This window comes from Lepidochelys kempii, chromosome 1 (genome assembly GCF_965140285.1).
Source record: "Lepidochelys kempii isolate rLepKem1 chromosome 1, rLepKem1.hap1, whole genome shotgun sequence".
Taxonomy (NCBI): domain Eukaryota; kingdom Metazoa; phylum Chordata; order Testudines; family Cheloniidae; genus Lepidochelys; species Lepidochelys kempii.
The window spans coordinates 103,111,505-103,134,052 of record NC_136380.1 but is presented as its reverse complement, the minus strand read 5'-3'; the positions used below and the strand labels follow the sequence as shown (position 1 = coordinate 103,134,052).

The following is a 22,548-nucleotide window of genomic DNA, read 5'->3' as shown; positions in this document are numbered from 1 at the left end:
TAAAGAAATACACCAAGAATGTAGCTCCATTTAAGACAGTTGCCGCTGGGGACATAAAAAAGATTTTACAATCCTGAAAAATCTTAATTTGTTTGCTTTGATAAATACAAGATATTTATCAAAAAGATAAAAGTTCTTATCTCAATCACTTAATGTAAGTATATAGCTTAAAAGATCAACTATTTTGATATTTTCTAAACTGTATGGATTTCTCTCTCTCTCTTTTTTTTTTTTTTTTTTTTTTTAAAAAGAGAGCTACTTACCTATTACACTAGATGTAGTTCCACCTGGGCATCCCACGGTAGAAAGGCAAGGACCATTATTCCCTGCACTTGAAACATAGATTACGTTGTGTTTCCATACGGCTTCATTAATTACTTCACAAATTCTCCTAAAATAAATACAGAAAACATATCATTTAAGCAACAAAATATTTTCTCTCCTTTTCAGTATCCAGGATGCAATTCAGGCAATGTTGAAATCAACTGCAAAGCTCCCACTAACTGATGGGGCCAGGATTTCATACCCTACACCTTTGTTTTTGACCATAGTTGAGTAATGTTCAGCCTACTTGCCAGACCTGAAAGGGTGGTCACGGAGTAGAGTACGGGAGTGACCCCTGAACAATGTTAAAAGGAAATTAATTATTTAGAAAGATTAAATTCTATTCTTGAGGAAAGATTCTGTAGCAATCCACACATTGTAAAGGGATTATTACTATAATTTTTTTTTCCCCAGAAAGAGTATTGCAATATACTACAAAATACTGACAATTTCAGTAGGCTCACTTAAATCCACAGACCAAGTTCAGCAATTTGAGATGTAGTGCAGCAGTTTAATATCAATGCATTATTAGTGTCTAGATTATTTACTCCTGTTGACAGTGCCACTACACAAATGCAAAAATTTTTAACACCAGTATTCTTCAGTATTAAACCTGGTTATGGTAAACCTCGTGTACTCACCCAGAATTTGGCCAGTGTGTTGCTTCTCCATAGCTGTAGTTGACAAGATCACACTTGTATTTCATTGCTTCTATCATCTGTTAAAGTTAAAAAAGTTTACCACTAAAAATCTTACAGATGGCAAACAACACCATTTATATAAATCAGGGATCGGCAACCTTTGGCATGCGGCCCACCATGGTAAGCCCCTGGCAGGATGGGCCAGTTTGTTTACCTGCCACATCCACAGCTTTTGCTGATCGCAGGCTCCCACTGGCCGCAGTTCGCCGCTCCAGGCCAATGGGGGCTGCGAGAAGTGGCAGCCAGCACATACGTTGGCCCACGCTGCTTCCCGCAGCCCCCATTGGCCTGGAGCAGCGAACCGCAGCCAGTGGGAGCCTGCGATCGGCAGAAGTTGCGGACGCGGCAGGTAAACAAACTGGCCCGTCCTGCCAGGAGCTTACCATGGTGGGCCACGTGCCAAAGGTTGCCAACCCCTGATATAAATGAAACCATTATAAGCCTATTTATAACACTGATGAATGAATGTTAAGATTCTGATGAATATTCATGTTTTTGTTAAAAGGCAGATTTGTTTCATTTCCAGCTTCTCTCAACTACAAATATTTTTCCCTTGTAGCCAATAAATGTTGCACAAAGTCCAAGCTTTGCATAGTTGAACTCTCGTAAGTTATATAGTTAAGAAAATGTGGGAATCATTAGTGTTAGGCCACTGTATGTTGGTAATCAATAGTGCCCAGTCTTCTTTTGCTGTGCAATCCAATCAAAAGCCAATGCAGTGGCCCTTCATTCCAGTGTATCTTCATGTTGCGCATATGGAGGTAGTTCTACAGATCGCTCATGTAATTGTGTATTTTTTTAATTCCTTTTTGGATGGAAAAAGTTTACATCCACCTTTTTTTCTACAGATATCTAATATCTAATTAGAGTTCCGTGAGAGGGCCTGTGCCTTTGTTGCTGAAATGGAATAATGTCCAATTCTCTCTGAACAGTAGTTGTGAAAGTAAGTCCTCTAATTCTTAATGAGATTGTTGGATGCATCTCATTTCTCTCCTGGGTTTGTTTTGTTGTCTAGCGTACCAGTAAGTCCATATATCAATGCTATATATGAAGCAAAGAATGTTAAAATAATACACACTTGTCCCATATGTTAGAATCTTCTTCTCCAGTTTTTCACGGAACCAGACTGAAAAAAATAGTATGCACTTCACACAACACAAAATATATATTGCGTATTAAAAAAAGAATTTGTCTTATGAGAAGCTTGTAAAATATCCTCTCCTTTCACTAAAAAGAGTCTGGCACCTCAAGACCTGTAAAATACTTCAATGCCATTAACAGTCTGCTAAAAGCGATGGCCTACACAGGATGCCCAAAACAAAGCCACATCATCAAAAATACCCAATTCATTGGACCTATCCCTGAGGTATTTGTGAAGTGGGATATAGAATGTTGGGCTAGACAGATCATTGGACTGTTTTCATAGAATAATTCCTACATCAACTGTGCCATGCGGTATTTTTTTCATGAGATAAATATAATCTTATACCCCAATGCCTGAAACTTCATATCCTCTCATTTTCTAGCTAGTAAAAATGTCCAATTTCACTTTTTTTTGTTTCAATTCTTGCTAAACTTCTCCTTTGATTTTTTCCAAGTGTAGGAAGCAACAACTGATCAAACTGAGTAATGCCCTTTCCTGACAGGCAAGTTATTTTTATGCTTATGTTTTTATGGGTATTTTTTAAGCTATGATTTATAAAAATATTGTCTCCACTTCAGAACGACATAAAAAAATCTGTCAAAGTTACACATTGAACAACTAGTATCATCTGATTTAAGAGTTAAGCTTTTTTGGAGGCAACGTTGATAATAAATTTAGCAATACAGATTTCCACAAATCTCTCAAATTATATTTTACTTTCTCTCCTAGCTATTGAGAAGATATAGTTACACTCACGGTCCTGATGTCAAGCAGCTTAATTTAATTGGCTATTTATTCAGCAAAACACTTACAGCTCTTATTAGGCCAGTGCCAGTTTCCATTGTGCTTAGTCTTGTATCACCAATCTTGATTGCAAGAATCTGAGCTCCAGGAGCCACACCATTTCGTTCTGGCTCTTCTGGAAAATATCCAGCAGCAATACTAGCTACGTGTGTCCCATGTGCTCCTGAAAAAATTAAACAAAAAGCATATTATTGCATGTACGGAATGTAACACCCTAGTAGAAACCTCAGTTATGCCAATTTAATATGCTATAATTCAATTCATTTTCATTTACTGAGCAATTTATACCATTAAAAAAAGCTTATGCTGAAAGCTAACACCACATGGAATTCAGATTCTTCAGAAGTGTCCTTACTAATTAATTTTGACATCCATATATTCTTTAAATCTTCTGATCATCAATTGTCACTGTCAATTTTGATTGCACCTTTCACTGCTGATTTTAGAAAGCAAGCAATTATAAAATTAAATATACATGATATTTATATAAACTGCACAAAACTGGGATAAGAGTGGGTGGAGCTGTAATTATAGTGGTGCAATTATCATTTCAAAGGAAATTTGTATAGATAGCCTTCATTATGCCTTGGCAAATCAAAGCAATGGCTAAATTTGTCTAAGTTTTATATATATATAAATATATACACACACAGATATTTTTATTTAGAAGCTGCCCTCCATTGGTAACCATTCTTTAATCATGCAAGCTGCAGGGGAAAGCAATTAAATTTAGTCACTCTCTATTTAAAGTCATGTGGAAGCAATTAAGTTTAATAGCCTGATTCTCTTCTCCCTCATACCAGTGAGACTCAGGAATAATTCCACTGAAGTCAATCATGTTTACTTGTAAGAAGCCAGCATTAGCAAGAAGAGTATCAGGACTGCAGTGCATAGAACACAAGCAGGAAACCATCTACTCATTTATTTTAGCTATTTCTATGCCTCTTAGGGGGATTATTGTGGGACACCTTTGATAATGATCTATGCATTTATACCATACTCACAAATGTGGCATTTATCTGCCTGATCAGAAAGCTGTACCTCACAAAGGTAGAACTATGCATTTAAGAAAAGATATGTAGCTGCTTGTGCATTAACTGCAGCTTTCAGTATTTTGATTAGCCATTTTATAAAATTCAAAGTAAGATACCTCACCAGCAATAATTTAAAAAAACATTTATAATTCATTAAAAATTATCAAAAATGACAAGAGCATGTGTCATAAATATAAAGGGAAGGGTAACCACCTTTAAATCCCTCCTGGCCAGAGGAAAAAACCCTTTCACCTGTAAAGGGTTAAGAAGCTCAAGATAACTTCGCTGGCACCAGACCAAAATGACCAATGAGGAGACAAGATACTTTCAAAGCTGGGGGCAGGGAACCAAAGGGTTCTCTCTGTCTGTGTGTTTCTTTTGCCGGGACCAGAGCAGGAATACAGGTCAGAACTCCTGTAAAGGGCTAATAAGCAATCTAATTAGAGATGCGTTAGATTCTGTTTTGTTTAAATGGCTGATAAAATAAGTTGTGCTGAATGGAATGTATATTCCTGTTTTTGTGTCTTTTTGTAACTTAAGGTTTTGCCTAGAGGGATTCTCTAGGTTTTGAATCTGATTACCCTGTAAGGTATTTACCATCCTGATTTTACAGAGGTGATGCTTTTATTTTTTCTTCAATTAAAATTCTTCTTTTAAGAACCTGATTGCTTTTTCATTGTTCTGAAGATCCAAGGGTTTGGGTCTGTGTTCACCTATGCAAATTGGAGAGGATTTTTATCAAGCCTTCCCCAGGAAATGGGGTGTAAGGTTTGGGAGGATTTTGGGGGGAAAGACGTTTCCAAGCGGGCTCTTTCCCTGTTATATATTTGTTAGACGCTTGGTGGTGGCAGCAATAAAGTCCAGGGGCAAAAGGTAAAATAGTTTGTACCTTGGGCAAGTTTTAACCTAAGCTGGTAAAAATAAGCTTCGGGGGTTTTTCATGCAGGTCCCCACCTGTACCCTAGAGTTCAGAGTGGGAAGGAACCTTGACAGCATACATTTTGAAATTAATTTTACAAAGCCTCAACCTGATTTAAGCAATTATTTTAACCAACATTTTAATTGCCTTAATTTAAATTGCTTCCCCTCCACACAGTGCAATCCAATGTGGAAATTTAATCAGTTACACAGAAACACTTACATTTTGACTCAAATGCACTGTGAAAATGAAACCTACTTTATTTTATGAAAGAGTGGCATCACTTCTTGCTTTCTTGTTGAGATACCTAACTTAGATTTCATTTGCAATTGATTAAAACAAATTACCTCCACTGGTCACAATAGAAAGCAGGTTCCCCTCATCATAAACGTTCACAGAGTAATTCAACATTTCTGTCATGCCAAAAGATCCATATTCTTTTTTCTCTTTGTAGGTTCCCAACACAGTGCACTTAGTGAAGTCGCCACATTCACTTGTATCAATACAGGTTCTGTTGATACAGAAGAGTATAAAATAACCCAGATCAATCTATAGTAAGAACCCCTAACTTGTTCCTTCCCATATAAAATGACCACAGTTTGTAGACTGCTCTAAATTGTCTAGTTTTTTGTAAGTGATAATGGTCAAAATTTTCAAACCCAAATACCAAAAGTAGGGCTCCTAAATCAATACACACAGGCTATAAGAGTAGCTTGATTGTGGGAAGGTGCTACAACCTATTGACTTCAATGAGATTTGTGGTTACTTAGCAACTCAAGGGGAAGAAAAATGTTTAAAAAAAAAGACGCCACTTTCATTCAAATGCCTTAACATTGATTTAAAAGTCAAACTTTAGGCACACATTTTAGAACTCTGGCCACTGTACACAGCTTTATGTATTTAACGACTTCATATAAAATTTACTATCCACAAAGAAAAACGTGACTTCAGAAATTTCAAGTTACAACACTAGCTAATAACTACTGGCAAAATGTTTGAATACTTGGCTAAATCATGACAAAAATACTAGACACAAGACTCTCTGCTAGATCCCCCCTCAGCCTTCAACAGGACGCTGCATGGGTTCAGGAGTCTGCACGAAAAGTCCTGATGCAGGATCAGGACCTACATTCCTAAAACTGAAATCCTGCTAAATGTAGAAATGCTTTTTACAACATCTTTTCAGTAAAAACTTCATTACATAAATGCTTTTACAAGGTGATCATCAATAACTACTACTATTTTACAGCAACGCAGAATACAGTTTGAACCAGTGCTTTAAAGCATGCAAAAATTCAAGCATTTTAGTTAGAATCAAAAGCAAAAGAGTTTACCTCCAGGTCTCACCATCATGCCATACTAAGCAATCATATACAGGACCAGGATCATTATATTTTTTCTCCAAAGAATTCAACAGTTCTACTTGACTCTGAAATTCTTCCTTCATTAATTTAGTTGCCTTAAAAAAAAAAAAAAGACTCAAAATACATAGTTATTTTCATACTTTTAGCAACACACACAGAGGCAAGTTGTGCAACAAACTGCTTTCCTATTAAAAAAATCCATATGACCTGATCTGTCTAGAAAAGTTCCTAACATGTTTATGTATAATGTATAACCTAAGCATTAAAAAAAACATAAGAAACATCAAGTTACGCATGTGTCATGATTTTCAGATATTGTTGTGGAGATTCTTTTTAGTTTCCTATGCAGAAGTGGTTAAGTACTGTAGAGTTTATAGAAAAATGCTGGTATCAATTTATAGATTAAACAAAATAATCTCTAACCAAATAGATATTTATGACCTTTGAACAAGGATACCCTTATCTATTTAAGCTACTTTTTATGTAAGCAATGTTAAGATAGAAAATATATATATATTCTAACATACATACATTTAAAAACTAGAGTTCTGTCTGTATATATAATGTCTTGGCTGGGTGCCAGAATAGAACAGAAATGAAAAGAGGAGGTAGGAATGATTAGCAATAACTATTTCCTATATTTTACAGAAATCCAAGATGTGTGGGCACAACCCACAAACCCAGTGAACAACCGGTAAGCCTCCTTCAAGACCTACCAGCCTTAGTAGTATCTTACAGATTTAGAAAAAAATTGAAACATGGAAGATGCTACATGACTTGATACACTCCTTAAGAAGTAATAAATGCCCATCATGGAAGGTACAAACAAGTAATATTTGAAAATTTAAGATGTGTGGTCTTCAACAATGGCTACCAATGCTTCTGCAAATGAATACAATGTAAGTATTTTATCCTAGGTCCTTTATTCATAATATTTCTGATTCCTGTATTCTTAAGACACAGTGGCCTGAAGACTGATGGAATCAGAATACATCGGAATTAATATGCAGACGACTCAAGTGCCTTAAAGGGCTGATGGCACTTAGCTTTATTGCCCTTTCCTTCAACTGAGATGATAGAGAATTTAAATGAAAGCTACATTAACATTTAGAATTTATTCTAAGTTGGAACTGTAACAGATCACTGACAGAGGACAGACAATATTATTTAAAGAGAATGGAACCTTTTCACTAAAAAGTGAAAGGAATTTGATAAAATGAAGATAATATTCAAGATCAAATAAGCGTTCACGTACGCATTCTATATCCTGACTTCAGAACAAGATGCATTGACATTCACTCAATTTGTCTGTTAAAATAACCTTGTCTCTCTAATCATCAAATAGAGCTTTTTTAAAGTCTCTGAGCAAGCGATTTCTATATAAAAAGTTGTTTAAAAAACTAATACAAACTTGTGAGGGAGAGCTGTGAACTGCATCAAACTCATCTAGTTTCCTACAAGCTTCTGCTAGTAGAAGCCTGTGAACAGGATCCCATTGTTTTTCCTTGCGTTCTTTCTGTAATACAAAAAGAAATTCCTCAATACATTAATTTGCGTAAGAGGCACTTGTATCTTTTATGCGCACTACATCTTTTAAATCATTTGGCAATCCTGATTTGGGACATGATAACTATAGCACAAACAAAAACCTTGTTATATCAGCAAAGCATTAAAAGAAAAATCTGCACTATAGGAATTTACAAGCCATAGTTTTCTAACAAAACCAAAAAAGCAGAGTTAAAATATCATAATATGAATACAAAATGGAAGTAAAAAATAAATTACCTGAATCCTCTCCTTAAGAGCTTTTGGATAGAAATCATAGCCATTTTTTATGCCAATGTGATACTTGCCTGAAGGATTTACCCAATTTGTTGGAATCTAGAAAGCAGATAAAATTCAGAAATAGAAACGTTTCTTGCTCTCGACAGGCACTGCACACTAAATGTTAAAGTGTTCTATATAAAACAAATACATGGCTAAGCAGATTTGTAACGGTTTCAGTTTGTAAAGGTCATTGGTTCAAGTCCAGACTTGGAGAACAGTAAATACTAACTTCTGTGGGATGAGGTAACTGTCTCAATCCAGTTCCTAGCGAAATGACATTACAACACCCGGCACTATATAGTCGGGAGTATCAAAGGGCCAGATATGATAAAGGTATGGAGAATGAGTTGATCTCTCTATCTCTAAGAAACACTGCCTAAGCATTTTTTTTTTTTTTTGGTTTTTAAATAAAACAGGTCTGCTTACCATGGCAAGTGGTAGTAAACAGCACAAGGAAAAAATTCAACTTAATCTTCTGTTGCTGTTTGACTCTTAAAGGTGAACCAAGCTCACTGGCCCTATAGCTAGAAAATCATGAGGGCAGAGGCCAACAGCCTCACACAGTAGGGGAAAGCTAACGGGACAAGGATTCCATGTACAATCACAAAAAGACAAAGCACAGGAAGCTCCAAGGGGTTGACAGAATCAGATAGTTTCAACCCCTCCTACTAACTGCCCCTCTACAAGGCTATCAATGTGGCAACAATAGCAACAGTCCCAGACATGTAAGATCATCGTTAAGATTTACCATCTCAACCAGCTGCCTTCCACAAAACCATTTTCAGACCTCCCAGATGCTGTTAACATTGAGGCAATGGGATGGCTGTAAACAGATTCCCCCTCCATTCCACCCCCGCCCCTCCAAGACTCCTCAGTCACCTGCTGGGGCAGATCATATTCTGTCTTAATTATATCAATTTTTAATATGATGGTTCTTCCTGCATTTTACACAGTTTTACCCCAAAGAACTTACAATCTAAATAGATAAACCAGAAAGGATGGGGGAAGGGATATAACATACAAGAAGAGTATACAATGTCACAATCTGTAGGATTTCACTAGAAGGGGATAATTTATGCAGACAGAAAAGGAAGAGGAGAGGTGCCATTAAATTTGACACCAGAAAAAAAAAAAAAAAAACGACAGCAACAATACAGAAATGCTTACCTTCAGAGTTCTTCCTGAAAGACCTATAATTTCTCCATCTTTGGGTTCTACTATGGTAGACGTGTTTACATCACCACTACCTGTTGTATCAATTATATCAATTATTTTAGGTTTCCCATCAGTTGTAGTCTGAAAACATAAGAAAATGATTATTTGAGATAAATATGTGGCTGTCAGAGCTGCATTTTTAAAACAAACACTCAAAAAACTATACAAACCAGGAACTTATAAATTTATATAATAATTAAAAAAAAAATCTACCCCAGCATCGAGGAGCCCCTGCCATTTCATTACCCACCTCCCCACCCCCACCCAAAACAGTTTTATATTATTTTTAACGTTATTATAATGGCATGGGAATGCCACTATAGTTAAGGTTGCATCATGACATCTGTTTAAAGATGGACTAAGTCCTCTAAAATCAACAGGTTTAGGGGAAGTTTACACTACAAAATTAAGTTGACCTAAATTACTTTGATGTACAGCCACTGCAGTAATTAAATTGCTTTTGCGCGTCCCCACTATGTTCCTTGTATTGGCGGTGCGTGCCATCACTACTAGCACTTGCATCGATGCAAAGAGCAGTGCACCATGGGTAGCTATCCTCCTGTCCAACTTGCCACCATCTGGCACAGGGTGTTATGGGAAGGGCTTCCACCGCCTCATCTGGGTAAACGAGTCACGCAGGGGTGACTGGGAACATGATTTCAATGTCTCGTGATGTAGTTTTCTCCGTCCCATAATTTTATCTGCATCCCATAACGTTTTGTGCCTCTTTTCAAAAGCCCTGCAAACCATGCGTCTTCCGTCTGTGTGAGAGGCATGGATACTGTACAGCTCTCCCTTACTGCAATGAGCATTGCGAGCACACGATGCCTGATCCTGCAGTATTTGCAGAGCCCCAAGAGGAGGCAAGGGGAACATGAAGATTCCTTGGAAGCTAGATTGCTGAGAGACATAGAAAGAAACAATTCAAAGTTGTTGGTGGCATTCATGGAGCAGCTGCAGACCGCACAGTGCTGATTCTGAGCCCAAAAAATAAGCATTGATTGGTGGGATCGCATCATTATGCAGGTATGGGATGACAAGCAGGGGTTGCAGAACTTTTGGATGCACAAAGCCATATTCCTGGATGCGTGCGTGGAGCTCGCCACAGCCATTAAGCACAGCAACACCAAAATAAGATCTGCACAGACAGTGGAGAAACGAGCGGCAATCGCTATGTGGAAGCTTGTAATACCAGATTGCTATTAATCAGTTGAAAATTAGTTTGGAGTTGGGAAATCCACCGTGGGGTTGCTGTAATGCAAACGTGCAGGCCATTAAATCACATCCTGCTACTGTGACTCTCAGCAATGTGCAGGACATAGTGGATGGTTCTGCAACAATGGAGGTCCTGAACTGAAGCGGGGTGATGTATGCCATTTCTCTCTCTATTTTGGCCATCGGACCACCATGCCACAGAGTGCATCAACAGAAAGGGCTACTTTTCTATGGTATTGCAAGTGCTGATGAATCACCAGGGACATTTTGCCAACATCAACGGGGGTTGGTCAAGGAACATGCATGACGCATGCATCTTTAAGAACATAGGCCTGTTCAGAAAGCTGCAAGCAGCGACTCTCTTTCCAGAGCAGACGATTGCCATTGGGGATATTGAAATGTCAACAGTGATCCTGAGAGACCCAGTCTGCCCCTTACTCCCGGGACTCATGAATCCGTACACCAGCCACCTCGACATCAGCAAGAAGTGTTTCAGCTACAAGTTCAACAGGTGCAGAATGACAACTGAACATGCCTTTGGCCATTTGAAAGGACACTGGCGCTGCTTATTCATGAGATTAGTCCTCAGTTAAAAAAAAATCCCAATGATTACAGCTGCCGGCTGTGTGCTTTATAATATCTGTGAAACAAAGGGGGGGGGCAGTTTTCCACCTCAGTGGAGGCAGAATGGCTTTCTGCTGATTTTGAGCAGCCACATACGAGGACATAAGAGCTCAATGGGAGCTATTTGGCTCCGGGAAGCTTTGAAAGACCATTTTAATAGCGAGTCACGGTAACGAGTGTTGCTGTAGTGTGCTCTGCTTGGCATTGTTTTTTTGCATCCTAGTATGAAGCTGTGTGTATTAACAGAACATTGCAAATGCACCAATTGCTATTATCTGTGAATGATGTCAGCCCCAGCCAGCGTATATTGAGAATAAAGATGAATTAAGTGTCCATAAATAGGCTTTTATTCCAAACCCATGTTAACACATATTTATAACTGAATGAAACTTTATAAATATGGGGAAAGAACCTTTGAAGGGGAAAGAACAGTCATTTCCATTTCTCAACACATACACCAACCGTGTCTCTCAGGTCAGCGTATGTGTGGCTGCCTGTTCTCTCCCCCTGGGTGGAGTGGTAGGGGGTAGTGCAGCAGCCCTGGATGCCAAGAGGAATGGGGGGGGGGGTCCCGTACGGAGGTCCCAGAATGCAGTTCTCTATGGGCTGCAGACAGAGACAAGCATGAGTCTGCTGAACATGAAGATCAACAGGAGTCTCCAGCATGTCTGCCACTTGAGAAACGTTAGCATCTCCTGCAGCACGTCCCGGCAAGAATGACATTTTAATGTAGATGCTTATAGAGTTAGGTCGACATAAGCTCTCCTTTTCCTGTGCTTTTCTTCTCTCCACTTTATCTTTGTCCATTCTGTCCACCAGGGTGATTCTCCAAGACTAGTGCTTGGTATCTGAAGTACCAGAGGCTTGCCAGATCTCTTGGAACAGGTCATCCGACATCCTCTTCCTTACCCTCCTTAAATGGCTGAGCCGCTCCACTGGTGTGGACAGAGAGACCCTCAAGGCCACATTTCCATCTGCAAAAGATATAATAGTACCTATGTGCATTGTGAGTGTATTCACAAAGTAAATGGAAACTTGGTATACTGAACTCACTCCCCTTAATCCACACAAGTTGCAAGCGCTACATTCTCACTTCTTGAGATTCATAGAGCACGGCAGCAGAGTCACCCAAGGTGAATAGGGCCTAGGGGAGAGTTGGGACAATAAGAAGGGGATAGCTCAAGGGCATGAGTATACGAATACAGGACAACTGAATTGAATGCAGGCACCGTTTTCCAGAGGTGGTGATGATTTTTCACTGATATTTCACTCCTGAAAGGGAATAGCTCCTGCAGGTGTCCAGCTGCACACTGGTCCGTATGCTTCTAGCCTTTGTGCTGCAATGGTACTTGCTGAAGTAATTGCTGAGTGGCATGGGAAAGTGTCCTACTGCGGCAGAAGTAGTAAGGCTCCCTCCCCAGAAACTTTTGGCAGAGGATTGCAAACTACCTTCAGGAAAGTCTCCTTGATAGCTCTATGAAGGATTCATGGGACATCCTGGTGCATCTCTGTTCTGCAGTGCCCCCCCGCCTAACTGTATAGGGGAATGAGAAGTAGATAGCAACTCTACCTCTACTGGTTGAGTCACTACCTCTTCTAGCATAAGTAAAAAGAGTAAATGAACAGATGTGTCCTTGCAATATCAACGAAAACTCCATATTTACCAGAGATTCCTTCTCCATGCATTAGGCTCACCCATGCTGGACTGTAGGGACTGGCTCGACTGTCCAGAAATCAAAAACAGGTCCTGACTTGCTGTGCCACTGGATCCCCTAGTCACCTGTTCCCCATATTTCTCCTTCTCTTTGTCACTGTTGATAGTGGAGGCCTGTGACTGCCGCTCTCCCAAAGCATCCACAGGACTTTTGGGGGTAGTGGTGGGGTCTCTGGCGAGGAGGGCATGCAGCTCTTTGTAAAAACAGCTGCAGCTCTGAACTAGAGCAACTGTTAGCCCCCCTTGCCTTCTGATACGCCTGCTGCAGGTCCTTGGCTTTCACGCAGCACTCTCTCAGGGATCTTCTCTTCCATGCCCCAAGCGATCTGCTTGTAGATATCAACATTTATACAGCTCAATTGGAGCTGTCCCCGCACACCCTCTTCTCTTCACAGACCTCGGAGATCCATGACCTCTTCCATACTCCAGGAAGGAGCTCGTCTTCAGCATGTAGCTGGCACAATCAGCTGGGCAGTCAATAGGTGAGCTCTCCATGCCAAGCACACAGGAAATGGAATTGAAAAATTCACAGGATTTAGAGGAGAGGGGAGTATACCTGTGTACCTGGTCACTGGGCAGCAGAGCTCAAAACGGTGACCAGAGCAGTCAAGGTGAGGCATTGCAAGACACCTCTTAGAGCCTATGAAAGACAACGTAAGTAATGCAGTGTCTACACTGACACTGCGTCGACCTAACTCTGCCTCTTGCGGAGGGGGAGTTAAGTTGGCATAGCAGGCAAGTTACACCGACAGGAGTGACATTTTAATGTAGATGCTTATAGAGTTAGGTCGACATAAGCTGCCTTGCATCAACCTAACTCTGTAGTGTACACTAGGCCTTCATCAGATTTCTTTGAAATTTAGTCTGCCCTAGGAAGGTGCAGGATAGCTCCAGTGACCCAAATTTTGAGTAATTTGAACCAGGGGTTCCAGAGATATAAGCCCCCAAAAAACAGCAATTAAAAAAAACAAAAACATTTCTAGGTGGGGTTGAAGATGTGGTTAAAATAGTCTCAGCATCTGTCAAGTTTTATTCAAAGTAGTGCATGGCACCCACTAAATCTTAGTGGGGCCCAAATGGAGAACAGTATGTAGGAAAATGTACTGTTTTATAGTGTGGGTATGCCAATATAGAAAAAATGGCTACAGAGTTTCTATTCCTGCCATTTTATATGCTTTAAAGCTCAAATCTTATAAGTGCTCTAAAAACCTAAATGGTTACTCGGATAGTTTTGAAATTTGGTGAGTCTCATTGGGCACAAGGTGACATTAGTGGTCCAAATGGGTCATTTGACTGAGAGGTTCCAGAACTATATTTCCCGCCATCCCCACCAAAGACAGTTTTCTTCTGCTGCCTAGTATTGTTAAGCTGAGCAGTACTAATGACTGGATCAATTACAGACCTCTCCATTCCATCAACATAACTAAGGATAAGTTAATCACAAGTGCCACCTATGGCAAACGGACTTCTGAACGGAGTGAATGGAAGTTGCTGCAATTTGAGAGTCATGGGTAACAATTTCATTTTTGGGAGAATGCAATCAAAGTATTGGGGTCGAGGGTGGAATTAGACATGTAAACACTTCCTGGGAGAGGAGCGGTGACAGGGGAAGAGGGGTTTGGGATTGCAGTGAGGGGAGGGTTATGGGAAGGGTGGATGGAAGTATGGCACTTCAACAGCTCTGCCAGTGCACTCGACCCAGGAATCCAACAGTTGCTGAAATGTACAAGCTCTTCACCTCCTTTTACAACCCATCCACCCACAAAATCCCATCTAACTCTATTAAAGGACAAAAAGGAAAAAAAAGCTTGTACATTTCAGCAGCTGTGGGATTGGCAGTGTAAAGGCATGTTAACATAGCATACTGGGGCACTGCTGAAAGAGGACAGAGTTAAGATTGCATAGGCAAGCTAAACTCTGCATTTCCTGGTTTTTAGAAGTTTGAGATTTGCTCAGTTCAGTTCTGCAAGGGGCCAGCATATCACCATATAACCTTAACTCTGCATTAATACAGGTTATTGACATTGACTAACTATGGATTTATGCTGAAATGACAGCAACATGTGTTTATTTTGTCAGCCTTATACAAAACAATTACCCGATTTCTGGAAAAGGACTTATGGTGCAAAAGCCTTAAAAAAAAAAAATTAGTTACACTAGTAATGCTCAGAGTCCCAAATTCAGTGCAGAATCACATATACTTATTTCCCAATTACTCAAACACCACCACTTGCATTTTCTAAGGAGGAAATATCAGTCTGTCCCTCATTAACAACCCCCTCCACACCACTTACAAAAAAATGACAAACTCACAGCTCCCCCAAATCATACAGAAGAGTGAAACAGACTAGGATATGTTATTTTCATACTACTGCTCCTGCCAAGTCCTACAGTAGCATAGGCATGATCCTTGAGAACATATACAGAGAAAGGACAGGAAGGAGAAAGAGGGAGCAGAAACAAAGCAGTGAGGAAGTGGGTTATACTGGTTGCTTAGTGACAGCACACAGTTCAATACCAAGCTTGGTTTTTTCCACTGGTTCCAGAAGAAATTGGGAGTACCACCATTCTGTCTTCTGTTATCTTAAACCAAGTTATTTTGAACAAAGACTCTTTCATAAAGCACTAACACCTGTATTGTTATACAAATACTATGGAAGGAGTGTATTTTTTTCAGGTGGGTGGGAAGACTGACTGGTTGGGAAGAGCGTATCTTAACTTACTTAGAATTCATCTCAAGCTAAATGAAGAAACAGTATTATTGGGTTTAGAAGGTCACCACATTCAGCCCTCCTCAATAAGGAGAGTTCTTGCATTGCCTGCTGTTAAGGAAAACATAAGGAAAGTTGTTCCCTAAAAGTTTAAAGGCAAGAATATAATATCTATGCCCACAATCCTGCAATGTGAAGCTCGTGATGGATACCCTTTCACTTCAATAGCACTCCGAATGGGCACAGGGTTCCCCACTATGAATCCAGCTGAAGTATCTGAGTCTGGGTACTTAAATTAATTCACAATCCCTTTGTAGCTGCCAAACAAACATGAAGTTGGCCATGCATTTATCATGCCTCAAAAGAGTAAGATTCAATATTTATGCCGCTTGCATAGAAATGCATATTTCAGAGTGACTCTGGTTAATGAAAATCCATGAAGAGAATAGGCAGGATATTGACTCTTGTCTGACAGATAAGCAGGACTGTTTTGAAGAGGTGTAATGAGGAATTGCTCCAAATACTGAAGCTAATAGCAATGACATTGACTCTGTACATAGGAATTCATGTTCAATTGCTGAAGTGTGGAAGATTATAAAAATGTTTACTGAACTGCAATTACGTAATAGCAAAAATGTGTTCCAAAAGAGTTATGAGTAGGCTTTAGCAGCACCATTTTCTAGCATTTGTGAATGATCCCTATAGGTACAAGTTCCCACCTACAACAGAAGAACCAACAGTTACTCTTGAATAGGTAGAAGAGTTTTATGCTGGAAACAGATTTCCACCTATAGCAAATCAACTGGAAACCAAGTCAAGTTTTCCAATGAATACTAAAAACGTAAAGATTATTCACTGATGAAATCGTTAAAGAACGTTCTGGAAAAAAACAAGGATAAGAATATTGTTATGCAAAACAAAGCACACCGGATCTTTTATAGGAGTGAATGCAAACACGCCGTATTTATTGAAAATACAACAGTTAGCATATGCTTTTCAGTCATACACATCATGCGCACAGTCCTGCCAGTTAATGTTTTTATAGTTACCAGTCTGTTGTAGCTTGAGTCAATCTAACAGCCAGTTAGACTGAACACGAGTGAGGAGCTGGGTTCTGTCCGTCGCGATCCAATGTGAGGTTTTGCAGGACTGAACCCAGAGTTCCATGGCAAAACACCCCATCTTTATAGTTGTAAATTCCCTTTTGAATCATTAGTCCTTAAGTGGTGTTAATCTTGGAGTTTTCTGCTGTTATCATTTGATGGTAATTGTCCGGCTTCCCATCGTTATCTCCTATTTGTTGTCTCGCCTTCGGGTGTGCCTGCCTCACCTCTGAGGTCCTCAATGCTGCTAACATGTTTAGCATCGGATACAATGGATGTTTTCTGATTGTCTCCTGGTGTTTCCAAGTTCCTCACTTTTTCTTGACCATCTGGACATTTGTGATGGCTTTCACACCTTATCTTTTCCTGATGCATGCATTCCTCATTCACACAAACAATCTCTCACAGAGAAGACAGCAGTATTTTATATTCAGCAGAATACATTGTAAATTAAACTTCACTAAATCTTGTGGTCAAAACAGTTTACATTGTGGCTCAGGCCTTTAACATTCCTTTAACCTAATTAACATAAAAAGAAAAGCATAAGCTTTTGTGAGCTACAGCTCACTTCATCCGATGAAGTGAGCTGTAGTTCACGAAAGCTTGAGCTCAAATAAATTGGTTAGTCTCTAAGGTGCCACAAGTACTCCTTTTCTTTTTGCGAATACAGACTAACACGGCTGCTACTCTGAAACCTAATTAACATAGACACAATACAAGATCCTGTCTTTTACTCACTAAACCTTAAAACAAAGAGATGTATATTTAATTAGAATGCCTAATTTGTAATACATACAGGAAACTATAGTAGACATTATAACTTATCCTAAAACAAAAGGGTGCCCATAATCAGTCATAAGGTTTGTTCTGGTCTGTCCCTGCCTTAACGTCAGTACAGACCCTAGCAGTCTGTCAGATGCATTCCTACCAATGTCCCAGAGGGTCATTCTTAAAATGAAATCAAGACATACATTAGTACCTCTATTCTTATAGTACAATTATAAAATCCTCCTCCTACAATATAAGCCATGCTTATTCCCTCCAGAACAGGGAGTTATGCTGCAACAGATAGCCAGTACAAGAATTTGAGTAGCAATGGTCTTGTGGCACTTGGGGAAAGCTTCACCTGCCAGGAGGAATGTGTAACCCACACTTACAGTGTGACTCTTTGACCTCTAGTTGAGAAATGACAGTATTTATGAGAAAGTAGAATTTTTACACTAATAGATCTGGGTCTTTCAGCTCAGGCAGCAAAGGCTCAGAGTTTCAAATCCAGAGGCCCTGAGTTCAAGCCCCACTGCCCATGACCCAGCTAGGGGATTCATGCTACTTTCATGCTCAAATAATGTCTCAAGTATTAACTACCTATGCATTCTTCTGCTGGAATCAACTGAGCATTTTCTTTGAATGCACTAGGAAAAAGAAAAGTTAGAAACTACAAGGCAACAGCTGGGGCTTCAGAACTAGCTTTTAAATGAAGGATTTTAATTCTGAAAGCAATTTCAGTGAGTCTGAATTATAAGACTCAGTGGTAACTGGCTTTTTTTAAAATGGATTGCAATTATATTTTAAATACTGCATTATAAAATTTATATTGAGGTGATAATGTTTGGGAATTCATGTATGTAAAACAAAGTTTCCCAAATTTGGTCTATGTTATTTTAATGAAGTTATAAATAACTTTTCAGCATAAGAGAAATAATTTTGCTGCATGATGACAAAGATTTCTACGCCATTTTGGATTTGTAAGAGAAAACAAAAATACAATTTTATTATTTAATATTTTGTTCTTTGCCTACAGCAGTTAGGTTATTTTATTTGAATTTTATCAATCAGCAGTGGCATTGAAGAGTTTATAAAAACATTTATAGTGTTGTTCATTTTATATTTTAATCTAAAATTGCAACAGCTCAAATCTTCAAGTTAAGTTGAGGCTTGATAAAACTGTTTTAAATCTATTATTTTTAACTCGACCAATATAACTGGTTTAAATGAGTCTATGAATGGGGGTGGTGGTGTTATGTAGGTAGTTATAGATTTAAAAAAAAAAACACACAACCTGGACTGGCTAGGTTCTTGTCAATCCATCAGGCATTTTGTTACAGTAAGTCAATACAAACTGATTGCTCTTACCAAACATAATTACTTTGGAAAAACCAGTATATTTATGTTGTGACAATTAAACCCTGGGTTATTTTACAGCACCTGAAAGTGTTCAGGTCACTTTACAAAACAAATTATAAGCTCTTTGGAGCAGAGACTGTCTTTTTTTTGTTGAACTTGAAACATAACAAGACAAGTAAAGGTAACAAACAATACGTAGAGAATGGGGTGGGGAACAAGTTTATGGAGTTACCCAATTTAAGCATCTGTACATCTTGAGGTCTCACTCAATTAAATGTTTTGTTTTTTATTATTGAGCACATGAAAAATCATGACAGAAGTGTGTACTAATGAGGAATTTGAATGAGGATAGTGACTTGGTGGATATCAGTGGAACAGGTAATATATTCCATACATAGGGGTGGAATGGGGGGGGGGAACCCCAACATTGTCATGGGAGTATCAGACTAACAGGGCAGCAAAACTAGCATCAGCAGCAGGAGTGGAAGGCATCATGATGAGACAAGGTCAGGGTGGTAGGCAGTGCTATATAGCACCCTCAAGGAAAAGACAAGAAGTTTGCACTCAGTGCAGTGAAGAAGGGGAGCCAATGGAGAATTAAAGGTGGAAGAGAGGAGAATATTGTCAGATCAAGTAGTGAAAAAATTAGTGGTCTCATTTTGGGTGGATAGGAGTGGAAGGAAAGAGGAGAATGTGGGTATCAGAGGGCTCATCTTTATTCAGACAGCTGTGCAGATTTGAGCTAGCTGGCATGATGCTGCCCACCATCCCTCACAGGCGTCTTTAATGACTTGATGCCAAATCTCGGACTCTCTGCTCAACCTTGACTTCTCACTGCTTTTAACACTTATCTTGTCATCACTGGGCTTTCTAGCGCTCCACCCGCTCTGGTCATTCTTTCAGTGTCTTGTTGTGGGGTCCTCTTCTCTGCCCACCTTTCCATGGAGTTTCCAAAGTCTTGCATCTTTAGCCCCCTCCTCTTCCTACTTTATACCTCTTCAGTGATCATATCTGTTCACATGGCTTCAGCTACCATGTTTACGTGGATAACTCAAATCTTTCTTTCCAATCCTGACCCAGCTCTCAGTCCAATCCTACATCTCAGCCTGTCTCCATGGCATCTTCTTGACAGCACACCATCAAATTAACACATGGGCAAAACGATCTCATCCTTTCTCCTAAACCCTTTGTCATCACCAAAAGCACCAATCTCCATGTTATGAGATTTGCCTGGGCTACTCCAACCTCCTCCTACCTAAAGCCACAGAGAGGCTCATGTTTTGAATGAACTGAGGCTAAGGGCATCTTCCTTGACCATCATTCTCGCCATTTAATCCCTCTGAATTCCACCACTATGGAGGTGGGATAGGGGAGGCAAAATTCAGGCTCCTCGTTCTCACCTTCAAGGCCCTTCAGAGCTCTTCATCTCCTTATTTCGGGTCACGTCTCTTTCCATGTTATCCACGTTTGCCGCGCAAGTTCAAGAACATCCCTTCCCCCAGCTCTGGGGCCAGTGAGGCGCCGGTAGCCTGCAGCTGCTTCTCACCCCGACCCCTCCAGCCTACACGAGCCGCCAAGCCCGGAGTCCAGCAAGTCCCTGCGCCGCCTCGCTGCCCCAACCTCCTCCGCCCGGCGCCGTCCCCGGCCCGCCCCGGGCTCCTCCGCCCCGCTCCTTTACAACGCCCCGCCCGGGAACCGCTCAGCCCGACCCTCCCTCCCCCGCGGAGAGGCGACCGGGACAAGGCCCAGGAGCTCCCCGCGCGGGCGGTGACCCAGCGCCGCGGCCCCGCCGGGTACCTGCATGCCGGGCGCGCCGGGATCCACGCCGGTGTCCAGCACGGCCAGCAGCACCCCGCGCCCGTCGTACTCCGGGTAGCGGCCGAGGAAGGAGGCGGCGCCCGTCTCTTTCTTGGGCAAGAGCCCGTGGAAGGGGAACGGCTCGTCCGCGGCGGCCGCCATGACGGCAGCAGGGGACAGAGCGCCGCCTGGGACCCACCAAGCGACTGGCGGACAGCGGCTGAGGGGCGGGAAGGCGCACGCGTCCACCCAGCCAATCGCCGGCCCGCATGCCCGCGCCTTCTAGAGCGCCACGGCGCATGGGCTATACCAGCCAATAGGACGGCGAGACGCAATTACGCGCGCGCCGGAGCTGGGGTGTGTGTGTTGGGGGGGGGTGAATGCGTCTAACTAGCCAATAAGGCAACAGGACACGCGGCTTGACGCGCCGGAACTCGAGTTCCGGTTGGTTCCGTAAGCCGAATCGGCCAGGCTTAAAGAAACAGGCACCTATTTCTTTCTCTCTCCCGCCCCGCTGGTCATTATCCCAGCCTTTCCTGATGTGCGGCCCCTTTAACGGCCCTCCAGGGAGAAGACTCCACGGGCCTGGTTCCGGGCCCCTCAGGCTGCGCTGCCAGCCTTACAGGCGGGCCCCTGCTCAGGCCGGGGCGGCCACGGCGAGCCCGTTGCAGTCGCAGAGCTGGGGAGGGGAGGGGAGGGGAGGGGAGGGCCCGAGAAGCGCAGGGGCTGGGCTGGGCTGGGCAAGGACGCGCCCGCTGCAGCCGGCACAGTCCTGACAGAAGAGCGGCCGCTGGAGCCAGCGCCCGGCACGCCTCCCGAAAGGGTGCGTGCAGAACACAGCTGGTGCCGGGCCCCTTGCCGTGTGCCCAGCGGCCGCGGGCCTCGGTGCCGCCCTCCATGCACAGCACACAACCCCTGCACGCAGGTAGTTAAGTCCAAAGCAACAAAGTGGCGGATGAAATTCAGTGTTGATAAATGCAAAAGTAAGCCACGCTGGAAAACACAGTCCCAAGAATATAAATGTAACCCTTCTGCCCGTCAGAGTTGGCAGCAACAAGGGCCGGGTTCAATATCTAGGGGATCCATTCCAATAACACAATGCAAACCGGCTCGAGCCCCCACCCAGTGACCTGGGACAAATATATACCACCCCCGCTGGGCGCCTCCAAGAGGCAATACTTCCCCTCTCGCAAGCACATAGTCTGAGTGTAGCAAAAGTCTTTTAATAACAGAGAGAAACAATGTGGCATTATGTTGGGGAAACACCACCAACAGGATTCATAACACAACCCATGAGCAAAAACAACCCCACCCCAGGCAAATTGGGGCATGCCCTTTTCCCTTTGGTTCTTGAGCCCAGCAACCCCAAATCACCCAAAGTCCCAAAAGTCCAATGCCCCAAAAGTCTCTGTCCCTGGTCAGGGCAGCCCCAGAGTTCGAAAGTTTATCGGCGGAGCTTTACCTCCCAACCTGGGTGGAAATGGGACAGGGGTAAGAGGCACCTTACGTGATCTGAAGCTGACCGCCCCATAGCTCCATAGCAGCGCTCCGCTCCGCCAGCCGCCCCACAAAACTCCTTCGCTCAGCTGCGCTCTGCGCCACCAGCCGCCCCACAAACTCCTTCGCTCAGCTGCGCTCCACTCCGCCAGCCGCCCCACGAACTCCTTCACTCAGCTCCACGGCCCACAAGCAGCTCCTGCCATCCACACACTGCTCCACGTCGAACTGCTTCACCAGCCGTCCCGCAAACTGCTCCACAATATATCTTCAGGCTCCCCCACTACTTAACACAACACTCAGCGATTTCAGCTCTTAGGTGAATTCAGCTTATAGTAGGGGAGCCCCAGTGCTGGTGCACTGTCAGCCCAAAGTGAGCTCAGCAGCCTATAACCAGACTTCTAATGAAACCAAAATTAGCTCTGATATTC

General features: G+C 41.8%; 1 protein-coding gene across 2 annotated transcripts in view; it reads right to left on the bottom strand.

Annotated features, from left to right (window-relative positions):
• Positions 1-20,878, bottom strand: part of TPP2 (tripeptidyl peptidase 2) — a 75,529-nt gene extending 54,651 nt beyond the window's left edge. The window contains exons 1-9 of one of the 2 annotated variants that reach the window (XM_073348954.2): positions 20,621-20,878; positions 9,285-9,413; positions 8,076-8,171; positions 7,702-7,806; positions 6,261-6,385; positions 5,274-5,437; positions 2,982-3,136; positions 966-1,042; positions 264-391 (exon numbers count right to left, since the gene is read on the bottom strand). In XM_073348954.2, coding sequence (XP_073205055.1) covers positions 264-391; positions 966-1,042; positions 2,982-3,136; positions 5,274-5,437; positions 6,261-6,385; positions 7,702-7,806; positions 8,076-8,171; positions 9,285-9,413; positions 20,621-20,782 — 1,141 coding nt within the window. In that variant the 5' untranslated portion in view covers positions 20,783-20,878. The remainder of the gene's footprint in view (positions 1-263; positions 392-965; positions 1,043-2,981; positions 3,137-5,273; positions 5,438-6,260; positions 6,386-7,701; positions 7,807-8,075; positions 8,172-9,284; positions 9,414-20,620) is intronic. The other variant, XM_073348965.2, reaches the window with a different exon arrangement.
• Between the last annotated feature and the right edge of the window lie 1,670 nt (positions 20,879-22,548).